The following is a 27,308-nucleotide window of genomic DNA, read 5'->3' on the forward strand; positions in this document are numbered from 1 at the left end:
TGCTAAGTTTCTGAAATTAATTCAAACTACAGTTTGATTTATAGATTATGTCTCACGAGTATATCTACTTCTCAAGCAAAGAAGTTTCTATTTTTACATAAAAATACAACTCCTGAGACATAGCTTATGCTTTCCTCCTCATAGTTTAATTAGAAATAAAGAATTCATATGATAAATTTCATCTTCAAGTTGTTGAGCTCTGTAATCTTCCAGAGGCTGAAAGAATCTTGATGTAACTACTCATGACAGGACTCTGTAATCAGAGTTTAAATTCTACCTCTGCCTCATACTTCCTGTGTCACCTTGGGAAAATTACTTAATTTCTCAATGCCATACTTTCCATCATATTTAAAATACAAATAATTATACTTCTCACCTCAAAAAGTTGTGAAGATTTAAATGGGTTAATGCATGTGAAATGCTCTGAACATTTTTTGACATGAAGTTCTCAATGAATAATAAATACTGTTTATTATTTAACCCCCTTGGGAGGGGAAGTCAACAAGAACAGGTAATCAATTAATAGTTGTATGCAACCATACTGCATTATAAATAAAATAAAAAGAATGGATGGCACTAGCAGATCTGGGACTTGGGACCCCTTGAAAAAAAAAAACAGGAATGCTCATGGTAGAATATTTTTCAGGATTTTGTATGTGACTCCTAAGTTTTTGCTTACCAAAATAAAAAGTTGGTCAGTATTTTTTATTTACATTAAATTTTTTTTAGGATAAACTGTATTAGAATTGAAATCATTGGTAGCTTTTCTCTTTAAAGCTGATAAATTTTTTTTTACAGACAGGAAAAGTATTTCTTTATTTTGTGCTGGAATCAGACTCAAAGACATGAAATAAGATAAATGGATGAGAAAATGTTTGGTAAATTTTAAGTGCTTTGCAAACCTATTAATATTATTGTCAGAAGACCAAAGATCACATTACATCCTCTGTGTGACTTGTCACAGGGGCTTTATTTAATTTTTTACTTTTTTTTATATTTTTATTGAGAAATCTTCACCCACATACAGTCCATACATGGTGTACACTCAGTGGCTCACAATATCAACACATAGTTGTGTATTCATCACCATGATCATTTTTATAACATTGCATCACTCCAGAAAAATAAATAAAAAGAAAAAAACTCATAAATCCCATACCTCTTATCCCTCCCTCTCATTGACCACTAGTATTTGTCTACCCAGTCTATTTTACCCCTTATCCCCCCTATTATGTACTTTTTATCCATATTTTTTTATTTATCTGTCCATATCCTGGATAAAAAGAGACATAAGGTTTTCATAATCACACAGTCACATTGGAAAAGTTTAATCTTTATACAATTGTCTTCAAGAATCAAGGTTACTAGAATACAGCTCAACAGTTTCAGGTACTTCCCTCCAGCCACTCCAATACACCATTAACTAAAAAAAGTTATCTGTATAATGCATAAGAATAACCTCCAGGGTAACCTCTCAACTCTGCTTGAAATCTCTCAGCCACTGAGACTTTGTCTCATTTCTCTCTTCCCCCTTTTGGTCAAGAAGGCTTTCTCATGATACCAGGGCCTGTCTCAACCTGGGAGTTCCGTCCCATGTTGCCAGGGAGATTCATACCCGTAGGAGTCATGTCCTACAAAATGGAGAAGGCAGTGAGTTCACCTGCCAAGCTGGCTTAAAGAGAGAGGCCACATCTGCGCAACAAAAGAGGCTGTCTGGGGGTGACTGTTCAGCATAATTATACGTAGGCTTAGCTTATCTTTTGGAGGAATAAATTTCATGGGCAAACCCCAAGATCAAGGGCCCAGCCTATTGATTTGGTTGTCCCCACTCCTTCATGTATATCAGGAATTCCCCAGGTGAGGAAGTTGAATATTCTTTCTCCCCAGTCCTCCAAGGGAACTTTGCAAATACTTTTTTTAGTTACTGCCCGAATTAGGGTGTATCAGGGCATCACACTAACCTGGACAAACCAACAAAATCTCAGACCCTATTCAAGATTCCATGTACTTATGGTGTTCAACTAAACTGACCAAGTTCAATTAGGTAATGTGCTACCCAAAATATAAATTTTGAACCAAATAAACATCCCTTTGGTCTCACACAGAAGTTGAAGTTTTAAAATATGGACGATACCATCCTTTACTCTGTATTCTGATTTATCTTAGTCCTGTCCAGATCAGCTTCATTCATATCTCTAATGGAAGTCTGATCCCTTTTAAACTGTTCCTGTATGGAGTAATGCTGACTTTCATAGCTTGAGCTCTAACTCTGAGTCTAATAGATTGATTTTTTGTTTAGGTTAATCAACATTGTAACTGCCTCTAATTCAAGGTATCCTCCATAACTTGCTGACAAACATTGAATAGTGAGACATCACTCTGCAGTCGCTATTTTTGCATTATCTCTGTACATAATATTCTTGTTCTCCTCATTGTGATTCTTCTGGAGTCAAAATCTGACTACTGTTGTTAGTGCCATTTTTCTCTTTACTAAAATAATGTATAAAGATGGTTAAATTAAGAATTTCTGAAGGCTTTTAAAATATTATTAATTTCATATATATGTGAAATATATATCTCACATTATATATTTATATTATATATTAATGACATTCCAAAGCCATCTCATAGTAGAAATACTGTGAGAAAAGACAAAGTTCACAATCACCGATTTCATATATATATATACCACAGATTACCTTAATACCTTCATTAAGTAAGTCATTGAAGCACACTATCATCCTTGGTTAGAGATCTTTATATCATTTAATGAGGGATTTTGTAGATTGTAGTATGGTGAATATAGTGAATTTGCAGTTTGAAAAAAATAAATATAGTTATGGGAAGAAAAAGAAAATAAAGTAAGGGGAAGAGTAATAGAGTAAGTTGAAAATAAAAGAGACTCAGGTATTAGAAAATGCCTGTAAATGTCTTGCTTCTGAAGTCTCAAAAATGCCCCAGACCTCCCACCTGCAGGACAATATCTTTCATCTGGGGCTCACATCCAGAAAATGTTTGATTACTGAAACTTTTGAGTGCTTCATGTCTGTCACCAACACTCTCTTAGAAAACTTTGCTTGTGTTTGAGAAGACTGTATCTGTGTCCATGTGTGTGTCTGCAGCCAGATAACAGATGTATTGCCTCGCTTCCTAAGAATACAAACAAACAAAAATCTTGTTTATTTGTACAGAACCAATACATGATTTACAGCAGCTACAATATCTGAGTATTCCAGTTTCTCAGAAATACTGTAATTAAATCTGAGCCTTTGTCTAAATTACAAAGGACTATACAAAATGGAAAATTTGCAAAAGAGAACTAATATATACCACAATCCTAGATAAAATACTATGATCCCTCAGTATTTCTTGGTCTTTTTTGTTGTAATTATTGATTCTCAAAATGATGAAGCTGTGGACCTGCTTTTCATTTTCAACATATATTAAGAAAAGTCCTAAAATATGCTACCTTTTTTTTAACACTTCCTATAGTTTCTTATAGTTTGTACTTTTGTAAATTAATTTCTGTTTACAAAACATATTTTATGGATGTCTTGAATTAAAACATTTCTCTCCTAAAAGAAGTATTTAAACATGCCCTTATGCTTTGGTAATACAGGCTTTGTAAAATAATGTACAAAATAAGAAATCATTTTGTCTTAAATTATGCTGAGTTATCTTTGAACCATTTCCTAAGATAACTCATTTTAAGGGATGAGATCTCCAAGAGCAAGAGGGAAAGAAAACCTCTGTGACATAGGTTTAAGCTCAGACCAAAAAGAAATGTTTTAAGCCTTTGAAGGGACTGATAATACCTTTGTTAAAGTTAACTTATTCTTTTAATATATGGAAGTATGTCACAGAACTTAACTGTACCTGTTTGTGATGTGATGCCTCATTTTTTCAATCAACTGAGTGTTTTCAACTTAAGTTTACTTTAAGTTTTCTGAAAAGAAATGTACAAAGACAGCATTCAATTAAGGATTAATCACTATGGCAACTGAGACATAGTGACTGAAAGGGGGAGGATGTGTTCTCCCCTCAGTTTCCTGCCAGCTGTCATAGTCAACCTCTGCTGCCTGAATCCCAGCCAAAATATCGACTGTGACCAACTCTAAGAAACTATATCTGTATTTTTATAAATTGGTACAAGTATCACACCATAAAAGAAGACTTAATCCCCTGAATTGGATGACAGACATTTGGCACTCTTGCCAGTGTTTGACAGAGAAATAACGGGTCACTTTGTAGTAAAACCTGGATTAATAGTAAACCCCTCTTTATGTTATTGCAGTGTGGTGTAAATGAGAGAACTAAGCAGGCTGTCAGCTTGGGGGGTGGGGGTAGGGAGTGGGGGGCATGGCTTTTATATAACCAGTGCAGGTTTAAGCAGTGTTCAGAATACTGTAAATACAAAATGTTGTGTTAGTAAGAACTTTTCTTTCTTGTATTTGTATTAGATTGGCATTTTGAAGATTACTTAAAGAAAGGATTTCTGTGAGCTATAGTGGATTTGATTGCAGTATGTTTATACAGCTTTTGGAGTCAGTAAGGAGGGATGGACTGTTTACAATGAGCAGACTTTGGGGAGATATAGCATTCCATTATCCTATTTTCCAGGATGGCGAATGGCATGATGGTTTAAAACAATTGTTCACAAATGACTGGTTTATGAAGTAGTCCTGTAAATAAGGTTTATGATTTCAGCATGTAACAGAATTAACTCTTACTGGGTGGGAGTTTTCATGGTGCTACCAGATTTTTCTTTTCATAGCTAGATGTTAATTTTCTGGTGTTTTTATCAGAAAGGTGTCCTTTCAAGTAATTTTGGTAGAGCTCTTGATTTAAAAAATCGTGTGTGCATCTGGGTATGATACTATATCGCTAGTATTAGTATGAAAAAGATTTTCATGTTTATAGCTTAGAGCTAGGATTGATTGTGGATAGTTTTTTTTGTTTCAGAAAGGTAGCATGTCATCTGAGTGAAGAATACCTGCTACCTAGACAGAGGGAGGAGAACCCAGTGTTAACTTTAAAGATACATCCCCATTCCCCTCCAATCTGGAAGCCGGGAGGAGCTGTGGCATCCTTCCCACAGATGTTACCAGGAATTACGGGCTAATGTGCCTAATGAGCTGCTGTGTGCAAAACACATTTAACTCTTTGCAAAAAAGACATCGAACTGACTAAAAATATCACAGAAGTTATTATTATTATAATTATGATGATCTCAATAGGGGTGAGTAAAACTCCCTCTGTGACTCTATTCAATCACCTGCTGATATTTTTGTGATTAATAGTGCCAATAACAGAATGTTTTAGAATACCTTAAGTGATATCTAACGTAGTCTTCTAGTTTTATAGATAAGAGACTTGCCTTCAAACTGTGGCTGATTTGTCATGAAGCATGCTGTTGAACAAAATATATTTGACAGAAATTATAAACTCTTCTGACAATGTACTGGACTGGCAAAAAAATAATCTTTGCTTATTGGGAAGAAGTTTTATTCTAACTTGTCTCCTAGGTGGTCACTGTTCCAGTTGCCTAGAAGTAGACATGGCTGCTCTGAGCAGTTCCTCCATTGAGAATAGTTGGAAGATTCTAAATAGTTTTTTTTAAAAAAAAAAAAACAACTATTTCTTCAAATAATGCCTTTAGTCTAAGTAGCAGTTTGAAAGCTTAGCCATGTAAGACCTCACTGAGCTCTGATTGACTCCATCTAGTGACTTAAAGAATGTTAAGCGCTTAACAACCCTTTTCAAATTATATTTTAACCTTCTATGAAAACCATGGTATCAATTGGACATAGCACTTAATGGAAACACCTCTTGCCTTGTCATCTGAGAATTCTGCCTCGTCACATATGAATTCTGAATTTTTATAGGTAAATAAAGCAAAATTATAAAGTCAGAGAATCAGAGTATTTCATAATTTGAAGGATTCTTGGAGGCTACTTAACCCAAACTTATCATTTTACCGAATTCTAGAAGTGAGAGGTTAAGTGACTTCCCTCAGGCTGCAGGGCTCAACAGTGGCAGTCAGCTTAAAACCTTGTCTTTCTCTCCCTCTGTCTTCTCTTGTGCTTTTCTCTCATTTCCTTTGATTTCTGTTTTGTTTTGGAGGTTTCAGTTTTACTTTTCCAAGATGACAAATCAGTCTTAATTTTCCAAGAAAAAAAAACTTGTCTGTGAAGAATTGTCCTTCACTTTAGCAGTCAGACAAAAAATCGGGGAGGGTGGGGGGGTGGGGATTAAATAAATTTCCTTTTAAAAATATTTTCTTCAGGTAGTTAAAATTTTATATCTGGACTCAAGAAATGCAGTGAGCTGTTGACAATATCCACTCAGCCAAAGATATTTTGGCAGAGGCATAGTGTTTTACTTTTTTTCCTTTACTTATGCTTTTTTTCTACCTGGAATAAGCTTCAGCCTTACTTTTCTAGTCCCCTGAATCCCTAAACCTCACTCCCTTTCAAGATTTACCTCAGATGTGTCATTTCTTCCACAAACCTTGCCCCAGTTCCTTCCCAAGCTGGAAGTATCTTTGTACTTCACCCCATAGTACTTCATATGGTCTGTTCCTATTATAGAGAACGACTTTCAGATTGTTATTATAATTAAGTACATATGTTTCTTCTCTAATAAACTCTATACTTCGAAATAGTGATATTTAGCTCTGATTGACTTTTGGTAACCCCAAAGAACTAAAATAGTATCTTGCAAATAATCAATACTTTTGTATAAATATTTTTTGAATAAATTTAGGTGTTCAGTTGTTGTCAGAGTACAGTGAACCACACCACTAAGTTCTGAGAACTTTTAAGTGATTTAAATTATATTTCCCAGGAGCAACTTTCATAGACTTCCTGGAAATCTGCAAGAGATGACTTGACACTGTTCATAGCTGCCACTGAGTATGTTTTATCAGCCACAGGAAACTATCTCTCCTTATCTGAATGATAATCTTTGTGAAGGGTTATCAGGTTTGCCTGGCATTTATGGTCTTAAATAAATTTGCTGTTGAAGCCCTATCATGTGCTGTCTCATTTTCTATCCCATTTGGACCTGGTTCAAGTTCCCTTTCTTCCAGGATGCTCAGTTTTCAGGGATCAATCTTTCCAAGCTCCCATAGCACCCATCGTTGTAGAGTTGGTGTATGCCGCATTATTGCCACCTCTTGTGTATCTGCTCTCTCCTCATGTGTGTTCAAACTGTGTGAGGACTAGGACCATGATGTACGCTTCTGTGTATACCACCACTTGGCAGTGTGTGGCAGAAGGGAGTTCAGAAAATGTATGATGTTGAGAATTCCTTCATGATGTACATCTGGCATCAGGCAGATTCTCACAGCCATTTTTACTTGTAAGAAAAGGCACCTCAAGTGTTAGCTCAATGAATTAATGTTAAAGTAGGTATTCTGGCAGCTAATATAAAGATATTAGTTGTGTTTGAACAGTAGTATAAATGCTGGTATTCTTCATCTTCATTCATTATTTGACAACTGTTGGCCATATAGCTGGTGTAGAAAACTTTCTCAGGAAGGGACAACATGGAGAACATAAGATAAAAAAGGAGCCAGTGGCTATTGGGTAGTCCACCTACAATGTCGGCAGCAGTTTCTGTGAAAGATATTCCTACCCAGGCATGATAATAATCAGTCTAAAGAATCACTGTGTGGCTTAATTTTCTGTCTTCCAAAGTTCCACAAAATGTCTTATTGTGTTTTCTTAGCTTGGCACATGAAGCCCCTCTCAATTTGGCCTAGCCTGCTTGTCTAGTCTCATTCTCAAACACTCACTTTTTCAGGATTATTGACATCAATTATGTGCCAGCCATTGTGCTTCAGACACTGGGGAGACAAACATGAGCCGGTTCTCCCTAGTCAGCCTTCAGCTTAGTGCACTATTCTGCAAATACACCACGGACTTTTCCATGTCTTGGCTGCTGGAGATTTTTTGCTTAAAATTTCCTTTCACCAATGCCTGCCTATCGAACCTTTTGTGTATCCTTGATAGATCTCCTCTAAGCCTTCTCCAAAGCAGTGTAAATTTCTTTCTCATCTTTATTTTTATTCATTTGTCCATGTATATGTATGTGGTATTTATCTGCTATAACACTTACCACATTGTGTTATATGATCCTGTAGAATGTCTACAGGCTGCTTTCAGCAGCAAGGACTATAATAAGCAACTAAAAGTGACCTACACAGTAAGGCCATGAACTAATTCATACAATAGCAAGTTTGGAGGGAGATGTTTCCAGGGTTGGTGCTACAGCCCAAAGACATCGTAAGGACCCAGGCTGTTGCAGTTTCTGTCCCACTGTCCATAGTAAGTTAACTTTTAGTCCTTAGGCCTTTTGTCTCACGTTGTAGGATGACCACTACAACTCAAGGACTCATTTCCTTACACCAGTGTGTCCAAAGACAGGAAGGGCAGGGAGAGAGAGGGTTGTTCTCTTCATAGATAACTCTTTATTGGTAAGGAAAATCTTTCTGGCACAACATAAATAGCTTGATGACTATTTGTTCCTCCCCTTAGAACTAAGAGAGAAATCTACCTATGCTGAACACACTGCTAAGAGAAGCTCAGTTGTTGTTTTCTTATAGATATTAAATATCATATCAGTTTATTTGTTAGAGTACTTTGCAATATTACAAGTAAACTATTTTCCTTAATAACTGTGTTGATATTATTATTTTCCAATTTGACAATGAAATTGAGTCAGCTCCCCATGCCTCATGTTCCCTTAACCTTCATGAACTTAGAAATTTATGAATTCTGCGTGTTGTTTTTCTTTGCATTTTTAAAAAAATTTTCTTTCAACTCTTTTTTTCTTCTTTATGAAAAATAACATATATACAAAAAATAAATTTCAAAGCACATCACAACAATTAGTTGTAGAAAAGAATGGGTTACCATTCCACAATTTTAGATTTTTACTTCTAGCTAAGTAGTAAGATACTGAAGACTAAAAGAAGTATCAGTGTAATGATTCAGCACTCATGCTCATTTGGTAAACCCTACCTTCTCTGTATAACTCCACCATCACCTTTGATCTTTCTCACATAGGGATATTTTAGGGATATTTAGGCTATGCCCATTCTAACTTTTTCATGTTGAAAGAGGCTGTCAATAATGTGGGATAGAGGGATGGAATTAGTTGATGTTCTGGAGAAGATGGTCCTTCTGCATTTCAGGACTTATCTCATCCAGGGACCTATCTGGATGTTGTAGATTTCTGAAAAGTTACCCTAGTACATGGAACCTTTGTAGAATCTAATATAACATCCTAGGTGTTCTTTAGGGTTGGCAAGAATGGTTTTGGTTGGGGGTTGATAAGCTATGCTAGGTGGCAACGCTAACTGCAGCTTGGCTAAGAGTGACCTCTAGAGTAGCCTCTCAACTTTATTTGAACTCTCTCAGCCACTGATACCTTATTATTTGTTACACTTATTTTCCCCCTTTTGGTCAGGGTGGCATTGTTGATCCCACAGCACTAAGGCCAGGCTCATCCCTGGGAGTCACCTCCCATGCCACCAAGGAGACTTTCACCCTGAAAAGCCAATTTTGTTCATATGATAGAGTGAGGACGTGACTGTTGGTTAGGCCACCAACAATGACTGTAATAGTTTCTCTGGTAAGATGGAATCTCTTTCTTGTTAGGAGCTGTCTTCATCTATCTTTTTTTGCCCAGGACCTAGAATAATAATTTTGTTACCATCAGAAAACACAGATTTAAATAGTCAGGCCCACCTGATCCCACATCAGAGAAATAAGTCTCTTTATTTTGGTGAGGTGCATTTATTGAAGATGCATTATCAAAAAACTGGAGGAAATACTTTCCAAGGCCAGTTCAGAGTGGGGTGATTTGGGTTTTTATAAGTTTGAGGCAGATTATTTATTAATAATAAAGTACTGAATCTGTGAATGATTCAACTTTTAAGGAAACTAAGAGCAGATTCCCTATAACATCATTTTCCCTCTCTGATATTCTGATATGCTTTCTTGAATTATATGAAAGAAGAAGTACAGTTTTCACACAGAGAAAGATCAACTGGAAGCATGTTATACTGGAACTGAATTCAGCAGTCAAATGACTTTTCATATGGTCTAAGAAAGTAGATCTGAAGCTTTTCAGTCTTAGAACCCCTTTACATTTTAAAAATTATTAAGCGGACCCAAAAGAGCATTGTTTATGTGGGCTATATATCTATTGAAAATGTTAAATATTTATTAATTCATTAAAAATAATAATAAGCCCATTACACGTTAATAAAAATAACCTTTTTAAAATTTTTTATCGTGTAAAATAATATATATACAAAAAAGCAATAAATTTCAAAACACCACAACAAGTAGTTATTGAACAGATTTCAGAGTTTGATATAGGTTACAGTTCCACAATTTTAGATTTTTCCTTCTAGCTTCTCCAAGACACTGGAGACTAAAAGAAATACCAATATAGTGATTCAGCAGTCATGCTTATTTGTTAAAGCCTATCTTCTCTGTTATAACTCTACATTCTCCTTTGAACTTTCACCCAGTCTTTAGGGGTATTTGAACTATGCCCATTTAACTTTTTCCTGTTGGAAAGGGCTATTAATAGTATGGGTTAGGGGATGGAACTAGTTGATGTTCTGGAGAGGCCCCTCTGGGTTTCAGGTCTTATCTAGCCTACGAACCCATCTGGAGGTTGTAGGTTTCTGGAAAGTAATCATAGTGCTTGGAGCTTTTGTAGAATCTCAGATACAGCCCTAGGTGTTCTTTAGGGTTGGCAGGAATGGTTTTTGGTAAATAGCAATATCTAACTAAAGCTTGCATAAGTGTAGCCTCCAAAATAGCCTCTTGACTCAATTATTTGAACTCTCTTAGCCACTGTTATCTTATCCTGTTACATTTCTTTCCCCCCTTTTGGTTAGGAAGGCATTGTCAATCTCATGGTTCCAGGGCCAGACTCATCCCCAGGAGTTATATCCCATGTTGCCAAGGAGAATTTCACCCTGGATGTCATGTCCCACATGGGGGAGAGGGTAATGATATCACTTGCAGAAGTAATTCTTATACATAACTATAGGTAGCCTTAGCTTCTCTACTACATAAATAAGCTTCACAAGAGCAAGCCACAAGATCAAGGGCTTGGCCTGTTGTCTTAGGAGTCCCTAATATTTGATACAATATCAGGAGTTTCCTAGTGGAACAGTTTAATAGTTCCATATTTTTTTTCTCCCATCCCTCAAGGGACTTTACCAGTACTTTATGATTATCTGCTCAGCATACTCTGGGATATATCTAGCCATTACATTAAGCCATATTAACCTTTTTTAAAAACAAAAGTAACTATAGTTTCCAAAACAAAAATTGAAAGAAGAGTGACTATTTTGCTTTTTTGCAGATCTCTTTAAATATATTAATTTTTTGTATTGTTAAAATTAAAATTCACCGGTTTATCTTGCACTTTGCATGAATCTTTTCCTCATGCACGGTTTTATAGTATCACGTTATTGTTTGGAAAATATCGATGAACTGAGTTTTGCAGATCTTTGAAATGCTGACACCTGTAACTACACATTACTAGAAAACCACATTTGTTAATCCCATCATCTACTGCACCAGAAAAAAATTTAAGTATTGGAAAGATGGTAGCAAATTCAAGTTTTTCAAAATTTTAGTTTTCACTTGAAAGCTTGAGTTTTATCAATGGCAACAAACACTGTCTGTTGTTCCCTGTGAAGTAGCTTGCCTATTATAAATTCCTTTCTGAGAAAGTATCAACCAAACACCCAAGTCTGAATAAGCATAATTTGTCTGTCATTATTTCAAGTAAAAATGGTGTTACATAAAAAAAAAAGTGGTTGGTTCACTTTTGCACTTAACAATAATTTTGTTAAGTTTGCAACTTAAACAATTGTATGAGTGCTGTGCACTTCCCATTTTGCCATTCAGAATATTAAAAAGATGGGTACAAAAGGTTTGAGATTTAATAAGAATATTTTTTACTGCTTTATCAATGTAAGTCTTAAGAGAAACTTTTTTTCCTACACGTATGCAGTGATGAAGAATCCAATGACTACTCATACAATTTAGGGTCACTAGTTGATTATAATAAGCACTAGCAGCTTTTCCCACTACTCCCTTTGTACCATTAATGGAAATGTCAACAAGTAAAATGGACACTTAGCATTATTATAAGAATAATTTTGACTCTGTGGACCCCTGAAAGAGTCTCAGGTATCCTAGCGCATCCGTGGACCACACTTTGAGAACTGCTATACTACAATAAACTGGCACGCTTTCCTTCAGCACAGACTAGACCCCATGCTTGAAAATCTGACAAGGAAGATGAGGAATGGGTTTTAAGTTCACCCAGCTTTATGTCTACACGTAACAAATGGTTCTCTCTCCTTGTTGAGTGAAAACAGAATGGTCCTTCTGTCTAGAACAATGATTATTTCTACCTGCTCCAGCCCTGGCTCTTTGCCTTGTTTACCATGGAATGGTTAGATATTCTGCACAGGTTGAGAGGTACTAGTCAGAGTATAAACTCTTTAACATTTCAGCCTATTCAAGTCAGCTTAACATTTATTGTTTCCCTAAATGCAAGACCCTTCATGATCTGTTCCCAACCTCCTGTGCAGCTTTACTTCTTCCTAATATACAATATAAATTTGCCTGGTCTGACCAGTCTGCTTATTAGCTAAATATATCACCACATTCATTCCTGGCATCTAATCTCAACCTTTCCTTCTACTGAACACAATCCTACCCACGCTTAAAGGTCCATTTTCTTGAGACTTGCCTTGCATGTTTTTTTCTTACATTATTTCCATTTCTTGTTTGGTTAGTCATATAAATTGAATCATATAAATTGAATCTATCTTGATGTAAGATTTTATGTAATTACGTACAGTGTACCAAGCCAAGCAGCAATACTGCTGCATTTGGCTGAAAATGCTGATTTTATCCACCAAAGGAATTTAATAAAATCAAGCAGATCTTTCTGAATAGGTAAGTCTACTTGTACTTCTTCAAACTAATTACTTTTTAGGTCTCACCTATTTAACTGAGTCAGATACTCCTGTAATCCAGAGAGCAGTTTCATATACTTTTTTGAACCAAGTCCTGATTCATATACCCTACAGGCTCTTGATAAAATGCTTTTGTTGTATGAACACAAAATCACACATATATAACACAATTAATAAAAATTCATTTTTTGCAAGACTTTTATCAAATAGTTTTTTTGAACAAGGTGAAAAGGTCTGGCTGTTAGGGCATTCATTATTTACCTGGGAACAGCAACAACATAGCCTTAAATATTGAATGAAGCAGTGAGGTACGGCTTTCAGTTCCTTCTTGAAGCAGTAAATGCTAACTGCCATGAAATGGCTATAGATTAATTTAAATTTGAGTCTGATAGTAATTTGGCTTACAGATGACTAACACCACTATAATAAAACATCAGCTTACTGACAGCCTTGTTGTAAAAGCTGATTCTGGCTATTTCAGGGGGAATATTCTCTTCATCAGAAGATTTGCAAAATATATGCAAATTTCGTATTAGATCGAGGAACGCAGTTTAGACATATTTATCCTGTCTAGAGCTAACCTATCACAAAAATTCACACTTATAATCAAGAATTAGAGTAATTCCTCACATTTTTATTTATGGAATTCTTTTGAGAAGGCTTTATTTAGTGTTCACTGGAAATTCAATGAAAATCAGTAAGCTTTAATTGAACATCTATGTATCATTTTATTGGATAAATAAAAAATACTCACTATAATCTTTTAGCTAAAAATGCTTAGTATAGTCTTCAGTAGCTGGAAATATATTTTCTTACAATCACTTCACTCAAACAGACTTAAAGTTATTTTAAGCATAAAGGAGCTCTTGTTGAAATAGTTTGCAGTTGTTCTAATCTCAAAAACTTACTCTCTGTTCCCAGAAATCCTTCTTTGCTCTGCTTGCAGGAATGAAACACCTTATCAACTCACATCAGCACCTTTCTCCCTTTTGAAGGACAAGATCAAAAACCCAAATAGTCAACAACAACAGAGGCCTACAACATAACAGGACATGTGGACCATACAGTTTTTCCTCTTCTATTTTTTTTTCTCTTCTACTTTTTTCTAAATTCTGGCCATTTCTTTGCCTGTCCCTCACATCTAGTTGGAAATTCCTAGTGTCATTTGTGGCATGGAGTTTAAAAGTTTTTCCCTAGACATGGGAGAGCCATTGGTTGCCTTGAAGCCGAATCAGCTGAAGTTGCCCAGTGGAAGATTGGTTAGGAAGGTGCTTGAAGAGTGGAGGTGGGAAGTAAGGAGCCTGACCTCAGTCTGGCTCCACTGGGAAGCAGGCAGGAGTGGGTGCCTGTCAAGAAAGGCTTTCTTAAATTAAATATGTTTTCACCAGCACTACCTTCTGTGAGCTTTTCGTATAACAAGTGTTATTTGTTATAGATAGGCTACTTGAGTAATCTTTAAAAAAGATTTTACAGTAATGTAAATAAAACAATGCATATAAAGATGTGAAATTGAGGTCAGGCCTACAAAGTGCTATAGACCTATTCATTACTACTTACTAGAAATCCTGTAAAGACTCGTAGAATTACGAATTTTAAGTATGGAAGAGACTGGTGGGAATTCCAGATTCAAATCCCCCAAATTCTCCAAAAAGGTACAAAGCTGCCCCAAGTTTACATGGTAAATAGCCAAGGAAGACATGAAACCCAGAACCTGGGGTACTGAGTCCAAAACTCAGACTGCTGCCCCAAAAGGCACTTAATCTTGTGCTAACCCTTTAAAGGATACAAGGAAATTCACTCCTTGTCCAGCCTCCCATGGTAGACTGAGGGTATTAGCAAATGCTCCTGTAGTATGTCTGCAGGCTTTGGTGAAGGGGGTGGCCACAGCCTCATCTGGCACTTGGCCACAGAATGATGTGGCCATGGAAGGCCATGCCCTCAGATCAGCAAATCCCTAGGAGATGGTTTTTATATGTGTATAGTTGTAGTGTGTGGCCCCACGGTATTCACCTGCTTTCCCAAGCCTGTCCCTTTGCCCTGCATTTTAGATAAATGAGTATCTTGGACAGTAACCTCCCCATTTAAGTAACTGTGAATTTCCACAAGCTGATTCTCTCTGATTTAATCTGATATGTGCTTATTTGAAGAGATTCTTCACTGTTGTAGATTTTTTAAAAAGCAGCCTAGGCTCAGGGCAACAAATACGAATTTTCCTTTTTCTGGCTCACTCAGAAAGGAAAGTACAATTTTAAAAAAATGTACAGCTGGATTATAACTATTACTACCAGGAGGATATCAAAATCATACAAACTTTTTAGTCTCCCTCTCCTCCTCTCCCACCAACGATGGTTTTATTTGAATCTAAGTGTTTGTTTTTTCAGATTTGAATGCAGTTTTTAAACATATGCAGAAAATCTGATTTTAGTATGTATTTGTGGTGGGTCCTTTAACCAGCTGGCTTGTCTCCAGAGAGTGAGTTCAGATAATTCAGAAGTAGCTCATGTCTTAGGTATTGTTGACTATTAGAAAATTACATTTACAGTAAAATTTTCTATCTTTAAGCAGAAACTTCGAATGATTACTTTGATGATAAGAACTTTTGCAACGATCCTTAAAAGTTACTGTCATTTTGACTCTCAGATGCCATTTGAATGAATTTGTTTACAGTGTGCTATATGTTTTTATAGTACTTCTGATTCCCTACTTTTGCAAAGACAAGCAAGTTTATGACTTTATGTGTTTACAGGGTTTGGCCCTTACCCAAAGAAAGATTTCTCTCTTTTTTTCTTTTTTAGCTTTTGTTTGAACAGATGTATAAACAAAAGCATTGCTGCCTCTCAGACTTCACTGTTTAATATAGAAAGAAAATGAAAGGGACCACTTCAATTTTTAGACTTTATGGCAAAGTTGATATGACGTTCAAGCCAGTGTGAGGGTTTGTGGCCATGTGGTGTGCCCACATGTGGCAGTGGCCTTAGAGTGCCTTGTGAAGCTCTGTTCTATCCTCAGGTATTAGGTGGACCAAAGAGTTTTCATATGAGGGGCAGATGCTCCAGCAATCTTAGAATTTAAGCCTTTCCACTCAGGTTTCTAAATTTGTTGGAGCTATCAATACTTTCTAATTCCTTTAAAATTTTCCCTATTTCCATTTTTTTCATGGATTAGTTAGGTCTAATCTTGTTATGGAAAGAACAGTTAATGTGGCTGTTGAATATAAATATACACTACTCTGTGGACTAGAGTGTGCTCTATAAGGTGTTTTCTATAGAAACTAGCTCAATAGACAGATCCATTCCAAACTTGCTTAATCAAAAATTTCACTAATTCCTATTAGTCTACTGTGGACAAGCTGCCCAGCCTGTCAGGTTGTTTTGCTTTATTGTACACCTCCCTGCTCCAAACTTCCTCTGCAATTTAGGGGTATAGATAAGTGAAAGGAGAAAGAATCAGCATTATTTGCTTGGTGTCTCCAGGAATCAGCCCCAAGGTTGTTTTGAAAGATGGCAGATTACAGTAGTATTTCTCTTGCCAAATGGAATCTAGAGGCTGTTCCAAGATTGCTTTGGAAACTTACTTGGATTGTTATGTTTATTGCCCTATTTCTCACAGGTGGGTGGGTATGTGAAAGATTCATCCCTATCAACTTTTCTAATTTGCCTACTGTTCTAGTTTGCTAGCTGCTGGAGTGCAATATACTAGAAACAGAATGGCTTTTAAAAAGGGGAATTTAATAAGTTGCTAGTTTACAGTTCTAAGTCCAAGAAAATGTCCCAGTTTAAACAAGTGTGTAGAAATGTCCAATTTAAGGCATCCAGGGAAAGATACCTTGGTTCAAGAAGACCAATGAAGTTCAGGGCTTTTTCTCAAGTGAAAGGGCACATGGCAAACACAGTCAGAGTTTCTCTCTCATCCGGAAGGGCACATGGTGAACACAGTCAGGGTTCCTCTCTCATCCAGAAGGGCACATGGAAAACACGACATCATCTGCTAGCTGCTTCCTCTGGCTTCCTGTTTCATGAAGCTCCCTGAGAGGCATTTTTCTTCTTCATCTCCAAAGGTCGCTGGCTGGTGGACTCCCGCTTCGTGGTGCTGCAGTATTCTCTGCTCTCTCTGAATCTCTCACTTTCTCCAAAATGTTTCCTCTTTTATAGAACTTCAGAAACTAATCAAGACCCACCCAAATTGGGTGGGACACAGCTCCCTTAATCCATCTTAACAACCACTCTTAATTAAATCACATCTCCAGGGAGATGATCTGATTACAGTTTCAAACATACAGTATTCAATAGGGATTCTACCTTTATGAAATGGGATTTTGATTAAAACATAGCTTTTCTAGGATATGTACATCCTCTAAACCAGCACACCAACTTTTCTTACTTAGGTGCCCTGTCAATTTTCTTAGTAACTTTGCCTCCAAAATTATTTTTTACTTTTAACAATATTAATAGAAAGAGGTTTTTTTTCCTCCTGAACATTTGCTGCACTATTCCAGTGCAGTTTCCTAGTATGTACAGATAGATTTCAAATATAGCAGAGTAAATAGAAAACTGTTAATGTAATCATATGGATGTGAGGTAAGAAGAATCTTCCCCTTAATATACTGCCATCCAAAGTTTCTAAAGAATTTAGAAATTTTAAAGAGACAGTTTCATTTTTTTTTTTACCATTTTGTATTGAAAATTTATGCCTACTTTTCTTTTTTTAGTTTAGCCTTTCAGTAGATAACTTTATTGGCTAAGTAAAAACAATGTGACTTGGCTTAGATCTAATGCCTTGAAATGCAAGCACACACTTTTGTTTGAAAGGAAAAAGAAAGAGTATTATCAAAAGTCATTTAGCTCATTGTATCTCCAATACTGTCAGTTCATGGAGTGCATTGTCAGGGGTCCAGCAGTGGTGCTTAGAAACTAGATGCTGGTGAGATGAGGCAAGATGGCAGCATAGTGAGTTAGAGAATTCAGTTTGTCCTCCAGAACAGCTAATAAATTGCCAGGAACTGTATGGAACAACTGTTGGTGGGACATCAGTGATCAGTCACACATTGTATACCAGTCTAGAATGGGTGGAATGGCGGAGATTCCACACAGAACTGTAAGTCTCCCAAGCTGCGGAGGCTGGCATTCCTCCCTCATAGGCACAGCAGGCTAGTTTCCCAAGGGGAAAGGAAACACACTTTACTAGTAGCAGGGAAGTTATTGCAACCAAGCTCCAATTGTGGAATTAACAAGTTTGAACTGCTGAAAACAGGCCTTGAGCACAGATAAACCAGGAGTAAGCACTAAAGGAACGTAGAGTTTTTGCCCTGGTGGGGGGTGGGGTCTTAATTGGCAAACCTGGGGAGCTTGGGTCTGGCTCTAAAAAAAGGCTTTTTTAGTCAGGTGAATGGGGACAATTCCCTAAAGGGTGTATCTTCCCCCAAAAAAGGAGCAAGGCCCTTTTTTCAAGCAAGTGGCCCTCCTTCAGGGAATTCAGACCCCAGGGGCTGGAAAAGAGAAGCAATTCAAGCCCACCCTCTACCTCATCCTCTTTCTCAATCACACTACTGGCAGGGAGAGGCAGCTGATATAAAGAAGACATTGGGCAAACATGAAGAAGAACTCAAAAGTTTGAAAAAAACAAATAGCAGGAATTATAGGAATGAATGGCACATTAGAAGAGATTTTAAAAAAAAGAAAACAATGGAGCCCTCCAAGAGTAGATTTGAAGAGGCAGAAGAAATGATTAGTGAACTAGAGGACAGGACATCTGGGGAAAAAAAAAAAAAGAAAAGATAGGGAAAATAATGGAAAAATATGAGCAGAGTCTCAGGGAACTAAATGACAACATGAAGCACATGAATAAATGAGTTATTTATTTCCTGAAGGAGAAGAGAAAGAGAAAGGAGATGGGGGAAATGATCACTGAAAAGTCCCATCTCTTAAAAAAGTCATAAAATTATAGATCCAAATAGACCTATTCCAAGATGCTTGCTAATCATTGTCAAATGTTAAAGACAATTAGAGAATTTTGAAAGCAGCAAGAGAAAAGCAATATATCACATACAAAGGAAGCTCAATAAGACTGTGTGGATTTCTCAGCAGAAACCATGGAGACAAGAAGGCAGTGGTATGATATATTTAAGATTCTGAAAGAGAAAAACTGCTAGCCAAGAATTATATACCCGGCAAAACTGTCCATCAAAAACAAGTTTAAAATATTGTCAGACAGTCACTGAGAGAATCTGTGAGTAAGAGACCAACTCTACAAGAAATACTACATGCAGTTAGGAAAAGACAGGAGAGAGAGATCTGGAGAATAGTGTAGAAATGAAGATCATCAGTAAAGGTAAAAAGAGAGAAAAAAAGATATAACATACAAATCCAAAAGACAAAATGGTAGAAGTACTGCCTTTACAGTAATAACATTAAATGTTAAAGGATTTAACTCCCCAATTAAAAGACATAGACTGGCAGAATGAATTAAAACACAGGACTCATCTATATGCTCTCTACAGGAGACTCACTTTATACCCAAGGACAAAAACAGATTGAAAGTGAAAGGTTGGAAAAGGATATTTCATGCAAACAGCAATCAGGAAAGAGCAGGGGTAGCTATATTAGTATCTGACAAATTTGTCTTCAAATGTAAAGTAAAAGAGACAAAGAAGGTCACTATGTATTAAGAAGAAGAACAATTCGACAAGAAGGCATAACAATCATAAATATTTATGTACTGAGCCAGAGTGCTCCAAAATAAATGAGACAAAGACTGACAACACTGAAGGGAGAAGTTGACACCTCTACAATAATAATTGGAGACTTCAGTTCCCACTCTAAATAATGGATAGGACATATAGAATATCTAGGGGATTAGTAAGGAAGCAGACGTTTCAAATAATACAATAAATGAACTAGACTTAACAGACAACTACGGAACATTGCACTCTACAACAGTAGGAAACACATTTTTCACAAGTGTTCATGGATCATTCTCAAGGATAAACCACTGCTGATCACAAAGTAAGTCTGAATAAATTTTAAAAGATTGAAATTATACAAAACACTTTTGGATCATAATGGAAAAAAGTTGGAAATCAATAACAGGCAAAGGGCCAGAAAATTCACAGATGTGTGGAGGCTAAACAGCACACTCTTAAAACAACTAGTGGGTCAAGGAAGAAATTATAAGAGAAATCAGTAAATATCTCGAGGCAAATGAAAATGAAAGCATAACACATCAAAACTTATGGGATGCAACAAAGGTGGTGCTGAGGGGAAAATTTATCATCCTAAATGCCTATATTTAAAAAGAAGAAAGAGCAAAAATCGAATTAACTACCCACCTGGAAGAACTAGAGAAAGAACAGCAAACCCCAAAAGCAAACAAAAGGAAAGAAATAACGAAGATTAGGGCAGAAATGAAAGAGAGATGAAAATATTTTGTATTAGAAAGTTTTTATATTCTGAATTTTATTTTGTAATAACAAATCCAAATCTTTACTTTTGTACAGATAACATATTATGTGTTAAAATTTTTAATGATGTAAGTCAGACCGGGACTTCCATAATTAGCCTTAACCCTTTAGCTGTAGCCTGGAAGAGGGGGTTTTTCCCCTACTTTTTCATTTCCCAAATGTCTGCTCAATTTTGAATGTTTACTCCTAATGGATGAAGAGGTATTACTACTCATAAATTTGAGTTATTACTTCAATATTCTCTGATAAATTCAGCTTTTTAAGTAACTCCCTGTTTTCATTCAATTAATTTCATCATCAAATGAATTGCTTTAACAGTATTTTTTATTTCTAGGAATGACTACTACGTTCCTTACAAATACAAAATAGGTCTTATTTTCTATGAAGATTTCACAAATTTGATTTTTTCATACACACAACATAGTAGAGATACCCAGCAATGCACAATAATTTGTATAACTGATCATGAACATTACAATTAATAAATTATCAATTATAATCTAACAATAAAGCTTTACAAAATACCTACAGAGTATTAGCAGAAGTATTTACACTGTACAAATACAGTACAAAGTTTGCATTTTCATTAATTCCTTCTTTATGGTTATAACCATAAATGAAAGAAACCATCTGAATAATAGAATTTTGAGATTTTTCCTCAGGGCAAACCTTGATAGATATTTTTAAAGAAATTCTTAAGTTCTGCTTTTGTGGAAATTGGAATTTCTGCTTTCTTCCTTCATGTTTCCGCCGGTTTAAAGCCATTATGTACCCCAGAAAAGCCATGTTTAATCCTCATTCAATATTGCTGGGTGCAGTCTTTTTTATTGTTCCCATGGAGATGTGACCCACCCAATAGTAGGTGATAAATTATGATTGGATGATTTCCATGGAAGTGTATCTCTACCCATTCAAGGTGGGGTTTCTTGCTGGAGTCCTTTAAGTGGGAACCATTTTGGAAAGAGCCACCAGAGTCAACAGAGCCCACACAGCCAGAGACCTTTGGTGATGCAAAAGAACAACCCTGGGGAAGCCTTGTGAAATGAGGAGAGAAAGCTAGCAGATATCACCATGTGCCCTCCCAGCTGAGAGAGAAAATGAACTTCATCGGCCCTTTCTTTGGAGTTAAGTTATCTTTCTCTGGATGCCTTAATTTGAACATTTCATGGCCTTAGAACTGTAAACTTGCAACTTAATAAATTCCCTTTTTAAAGTCATTCTTTTTCTGATATTTTGTATTCCGGCAGCTTACAAACTAAAACAATGTTCTATCAAATATAGACGGTAGTGATCCAGTGGTAGCCATCCACTCTCTGGGGGAAAGAGGAGTGGTTTTACTTTGTTTTGTTTTGTGTCTTTTTTTGAGCAACATGAACAATGTCACCTTCTAGCCTAACGTTAAAGATGATAGAATTGTGTTTTAAATTCCTAATCTAGCTCATTGCAGTGCATTTTTCATTGCCTAAGCCTTCAACACTGTTGTTACTTCACAGTCTTGCCTCACCATGTCATAGGACTTCACCACCTTCACATAAGTGGTAGTAAATGATTTTGAGTCCAACTCACAGAACCCACAACCTTTTCATCTTGGGCTACAGTCCTTGTTCTTTGCTTTATAATAAGAAATTATAACTGTGACTATAATTGCAACTGTCCCTATGGCATTATTTTCCTTGTATCAGCTATCATAAAGTTTTTTTTTAATTGTAAAAACTTAACATACAAACATACAAACATTCTTGATATACAAACATTCCATACATGGTGTACAATCAGTGGCTCACAATATCATCACATAGTTGTATATTCATCACCGTGATCATTTTTTGAACATTTATATCACTCCAGCAAAAGAAAGAAAAAAGAAGAAACTCATACATACCATACCCTTTACCCTTCCCTCTCATTGATCATTAGTATTTCAGTCTACTTGATTTATTTTATCCTTTGTTCCCCCATTATTTGTTTATTTTTATCCATATTTTTTACTCATCTGTCCATACCTTAGATATAAGGAGCATCAGACACAAGGTTTTCACAATCGCACAGTCCCATTGTAAAAGCTTTATCATTATGCAATCATCTTCAAGACACTTGGCTACTGGAACACAGCTTTACAGTTTTAGGTACTTCCCTCTAGCCACTCCAGTACACCATAAACTAAAAAGGGGATGTTCTAGTTTGCTAGCTGCCAGAATGCAACACACCAGAGATGGATTGGCTTTTAATAAAAGGGATTTATTTTGTTATTTCTTCAGAGGAAAGGCAGCTAACTTTCAACTGAGGTTCTTTCATATGTGGGAAGACACAGGGTGATCTCTGCTGGCCTTCTCTCCAGGCCTCTGGGTTCCAACAACTTTCCCTGGGGTGATTTCTTTCTGCATCTCCAAAGGTCTGGGCTAAGCTGTGAGTGCTGAGATGAACTATGCTGAGCTGCTTGGGCTGTGCTATGTTGTGCTCTCTCATTTAAGCACCAGCCAGTTAAGTCAAAGATTCATTGCAGCAGGCACGTCTCCTAGCTGACTTCAGATGTAATCAGCAGCAGATGAGGTTCATGTACCATTGGCTCATGTCCACAGCAACAGAACTGGTGCCTTCACCTGGCCAAGTTGACAAATGACTCTAACTACCACAGGGGATATCTATATAATGCGTAAGACTAACCTCTAGGATAGCTTCTTTACTCTGTTTGAAATCTCCCAGCCACTGACACTTTGTCTCATTTCTCTTTCCCCTTATGGTTGAGAATGTTTTCTCAATCCCTTGATGCTAGGTTCCAGCTTATCCCAGGATTACTATCCCATGTTGCCAGGGAGATTTACACCCCTGGGAGTCATGTACCACATGGGAGGGGGAGGAGGGCAGTGAGTTCACTTGCCATGTCAGTTTAGAGAGAGTGAGGCCACATCTGAGCAATAAAAGAGGTTCTTTAAGGATGACTCTTAGGTCTGATTTTAAGTAGGCTTAGCCTATCCTTTGCAGGGGTAAGTTTCATAGGGGCAGACCCCAAAAGCGAGAGCTCAGCCTATTGATTTGTTTGTCAGAAATTCTCCAAATGGGGAAGTTGAATATTTCCCCCTTTATTTTCCCAAGGGCACTTTGTAAATATTTCTTTATTCACTGTCCAAATCACTCTGGGATTTATCAGGGCATCACACTAACCTGGACAGACCAAGAAAACCTCATGCCCTATTCAAGATTCCATGTACTTATGGTGTTCAATTAACCTGACCATGTAAGTTAAATTAGGAAATGCACTACCCAAAATATAAATTTTGCACCAAATAAACATCTCTCCCTTTAGTGTCACACAGAAGTTGAAGTTTTAAAATATGGTATCATAAAGTTTTGACTTTGCTATAAAGTAATGAAAACAGATTTATTTTGTTTTTTTTAGCAAGAGCTCCAAAATGTACATGCTAAAAATGAATGTTTTTCAGAATGACCCTATTTGAAAACTATGCAAATGGTGCAGCCACTAAAGCAATGATTCTTATTCTTGAGATAATGATGAAAGCCATAGCCTTTTCCCTGAAAAGTGTATTCATGCTCACTCATCAACACCCCTACAAACTCATTTTCAGGGGATCCATGAACACCTCTTCCCCAAGTCCCCGAACACCATCTACACCTCTGGAGGTCAGTAAACCCAGTTAAGACCCTCTGTCGCATCACTCCCCTCTGCCCTTCCCAGTTGTAGGCAGGATAATGGCCCTCAAAGTTGTATGTATCCTAAATCCCAGAACCTGTGAAGATGTTATGTGCCAAGAAGGCATTAAGGTTATAGATGACCTTGATCAACTGACCTTGAGATGGAAAGCTTATCCTGGATTATCTGGATGGGCCTATCTAACCTCATAAGGCCTTAAAAATGGAGCCCCTTTCCCGTCTGTGGTCAGAGGGTGTGTTAGTTAGATTCAGTTGTCAACTTGGCCAGGTGAGCATACATAGTCTTGTTGCTGCGGACATAAGCCAATGGTACGTGAACCTCATCTGTTGCTAATTACATCTGCAGTCAGCTAGGAGGCGTGTCTGCTGCAATGAGTGACGTTTGACTTAATTGGCTGGTGCTTAAATGAGAGAGTGCAATGTTGCACAGCCAAGCAGCTCGGCATTCCTCATCTCAGCACTAGCAGCTCAGCCCAGGCCTTTGGAGATGCAGAAAGAAGTCACCCCGGGGAAAGTTGTTTGAACCCAAGGTACCTGGAGAGAAGACCAGCAGAGACCATCCTGTGCCTTCCATGTAAGAAAGAACCTCAGTGGAAAGTTAGCTGCCTTTCCTCTGAAGAACCAACAAAATAAATCCCCTTTTATTAAAAGCCAATCCGTCTCTGGTGTGTTGCATTCCGGCAGCTAGCAAACTAGAACAGAGGGTAATGTGACTATGGAAAAAAGGTCAGAGAGATGCCCCATTTCTGGCTTCTCAAGGTTTCATGAGCCCAGGAATGTGGGCAGCCTCGAGGAGCTGGACAAGCACAGAAATTATTTTTCTCTAGTACCTCCAGAAGGGAACAGAACCCTCCCAACACCTAGATTTAGCCCAGTGAGACCCATGTTTGGCTACTAACCTCCAGAACTATAAGATAATAAATGTGTATTGTTCTAAGCACTGAACTTGTGGTCGTTTGTTACAGCAGCCGTAGAAAACTAATAGACTGCCTCCTGCCGCATACATACTTTATCTATTAAATCTATAGGGCTTTCATTCAGAATAAGCCTAACACATGGACATTGATTCCTACAAATATTGCTAATATAATCAGGCTAAGTACAAAGATTTGTTTCAGAGCCTTGTTTCAGAAAAGCATTGAAGTCCCCTATTAAAATCTAACTCTGAAACTAGATAGATTTTTTAAAACAAAAGATAGGCTAGGGAGACCATGTGGGAGAAGAATATGGTTTTCCCCATCCATTACTGTTTAAAATAATGGAGTTTTAAAATGGAATACTTAGCAAAAGTGAAAGTTCTTCATTTCTGATAGGCATGATTGGAAAAGCTAAATTTTCCAGAATAGTTTATAAAACTTGTTTAAGAAAACATATCTGCTTAAAATATGAGTTTTGTAATGCTGCTTGGGTCAGAAAGATTGAGAGTAATCGTGTAAATAATTGAAAATTGCTTTTGCTGGCATGATTTTTCCATGGCAGTATGAGAAGGGAGTGTTTGGGGTTATTCCAATTCCTTTGCTTTTTCTGCTTCCTCCCTTATTTAAACATTCCCATCTCTCTGTACAGTAATGGGTAATAATTTCCTGGGAATCATCTAATCTTGAAATGTCATGAGCCTTCTTGCTTTCTTTTTTTTATTGTGAAATATAACATATATACAAAAAAGCAATACATTTCCAAGTACATTTTAACAGGTGGTTATAGAACAGATTTTAAAGTTTGGTATGGGTTACGGTTCCACAACTTTTCGTTTTTACTTCTAGCTTCTCTAACACACTGGAAACCAACAGAAATATCAATATAATGATTCAGCATTCATACTCATTTGTTAAATTCAAACTTTTCTGTATAACTCCAGCATCACCTTTGATCTTAGGATATTTGAGCTTTGCCCATTCTAATTTTTTCATATTGGAAGGGGCTGGCAATAATATGGGATGGGGGATGGAACTAGTTGATGTTCTGGAAAGGCTGGCCTCTTTGCACTTCAAGACTTGTCTGGTCGAGAGACTCATTTGGAGGTTGTAGGTTTTGGAAAGTTGCCCTAGTGCATGAACCCTTTGTAAAATCTTATATAATGCCCTAGGTGTTCTTTAGGATTGGCAGGAGTGGTTTTGGTTGGGGTTTGGTCATGAGCTTTCTTATAGGAAAGAAACTTTTGATGTTCATCTTGTTTTCTTGTGGTGGAAAATAAATGCATCTAATCTCGTTCATACTTACCCTTTCTTTCTTAATCATGTTTTAAGATGAACTTTAGAAAAATATGTCTTTAAGGAAAATACTTTCAATGTTACTGACTGAAGCAAAACCATGATTCAGGCTGACCACTTGACATTTTGTGTTTATCCATCTGAGCCACAGTAGCTTTTGAAGAAGTCAATTTACTTTAATTAGACTTGGTTTACTACTATAGAACATATAGAAAAAAGGTAAATGTTCCACCTTAAAAAAATTAATTGGGCTTGTCACTTTTGTGCCCATTAGAGGTAAGGTCCTCTTTGTGTAATTAAGTATCTTTGTAACTAAACTGCATAACACAGTACTTGAAACATGACAGGTGATTAATAAATATTTTTGGAATGAAAAGCCATTCCCTACCCAATTTATTGATGTGCATCACTCCAGTCACATTGAACTCCTATCAGAAGAAAAATAAAACAAGCAAAATAACCAATTATCTTCCTACTTAGGGACATTTTCATTTTGCTTCATCTTTTTCTGACTAATAAAATATAAACTTTTACATAATTTGTTTTTCTCAACTGACGTGATTTTTCTGAAAATAGGGAACTATGTTCTTGTTCATTCACCATCTCTTTCTATGTCTCAGTAGTTTCTATTAAATGAACTTCTTTTCTTATTGAAGTACACTCTTCAGTAACATTGTTTTGACAAGAATCCATGTCTGATAAACTCCAGTAGTCTTAAAATGTCTGAAAATATCTTAAGTGATAGTTTAACTGGGTATAGAATTCTAGATTGACAGTTTTTTTTTCTGCACTTTTAGGATTTTATCCCATTATCTTCTGTTACTGGTATTGTTAATAAGAAGTCTCTTGTCAGTCTAATTGTCATTTCTTTTTAAGATATTTTATCTTTTCTCTCTGGTAGCTTTTAAAATATTCATTTCATCTGTGCTTTAACAAGGTACAGATT

General features: G+C 36.6%; 1 protein-coding gene across 7 annotated transcripts in view; it reads left to right on the plus strand.

Annotated features, from left to right (window-relative positions):
- The window catches only part of ERCC6L2 (ERCC excision repair 6 like 2), a 170,803-nt gene that overhangs the window by 127,839 nt on the left and 15,656 nt on the right, over nt 1-27,308 (plus strand). Inside the window, exon 18 of one of the 7 annotated variants that reach the window (XM_077148717.1) lies at nt 5,062-6,224. The exons of the other annotated variants lie outside the window; for them this stretch is intronic. Coding sequence (XP_077004832.1) covers nt 5,062-5,190 — 129 coding nt within the window. The 3' untranslated portion in view covers nt 5,191-6,224. Of the gene's footprint in view, nt 1-5,061; nt 6,225-27,308 lie in introns of those variants that run through there. 7 annotated transcript variants of the gene reach the window in all.

This window comes from Tamandua tetradactyla, chromosome 2 (genome assembly GCF_023851605.1).
Source record: "Tamandua tetradactyla isolate mTamTet1 chromosome 2, mTamTet1.pri, whole genome shotgun sequence".
Classification (NCBI taxonomy): domain Eukaryota; kingdom Metazoa; phylum Chordata; class Mammalia; order Pilosa; family Myrmecophagidae; genus Tamandua; species Tamandua tetradactyla.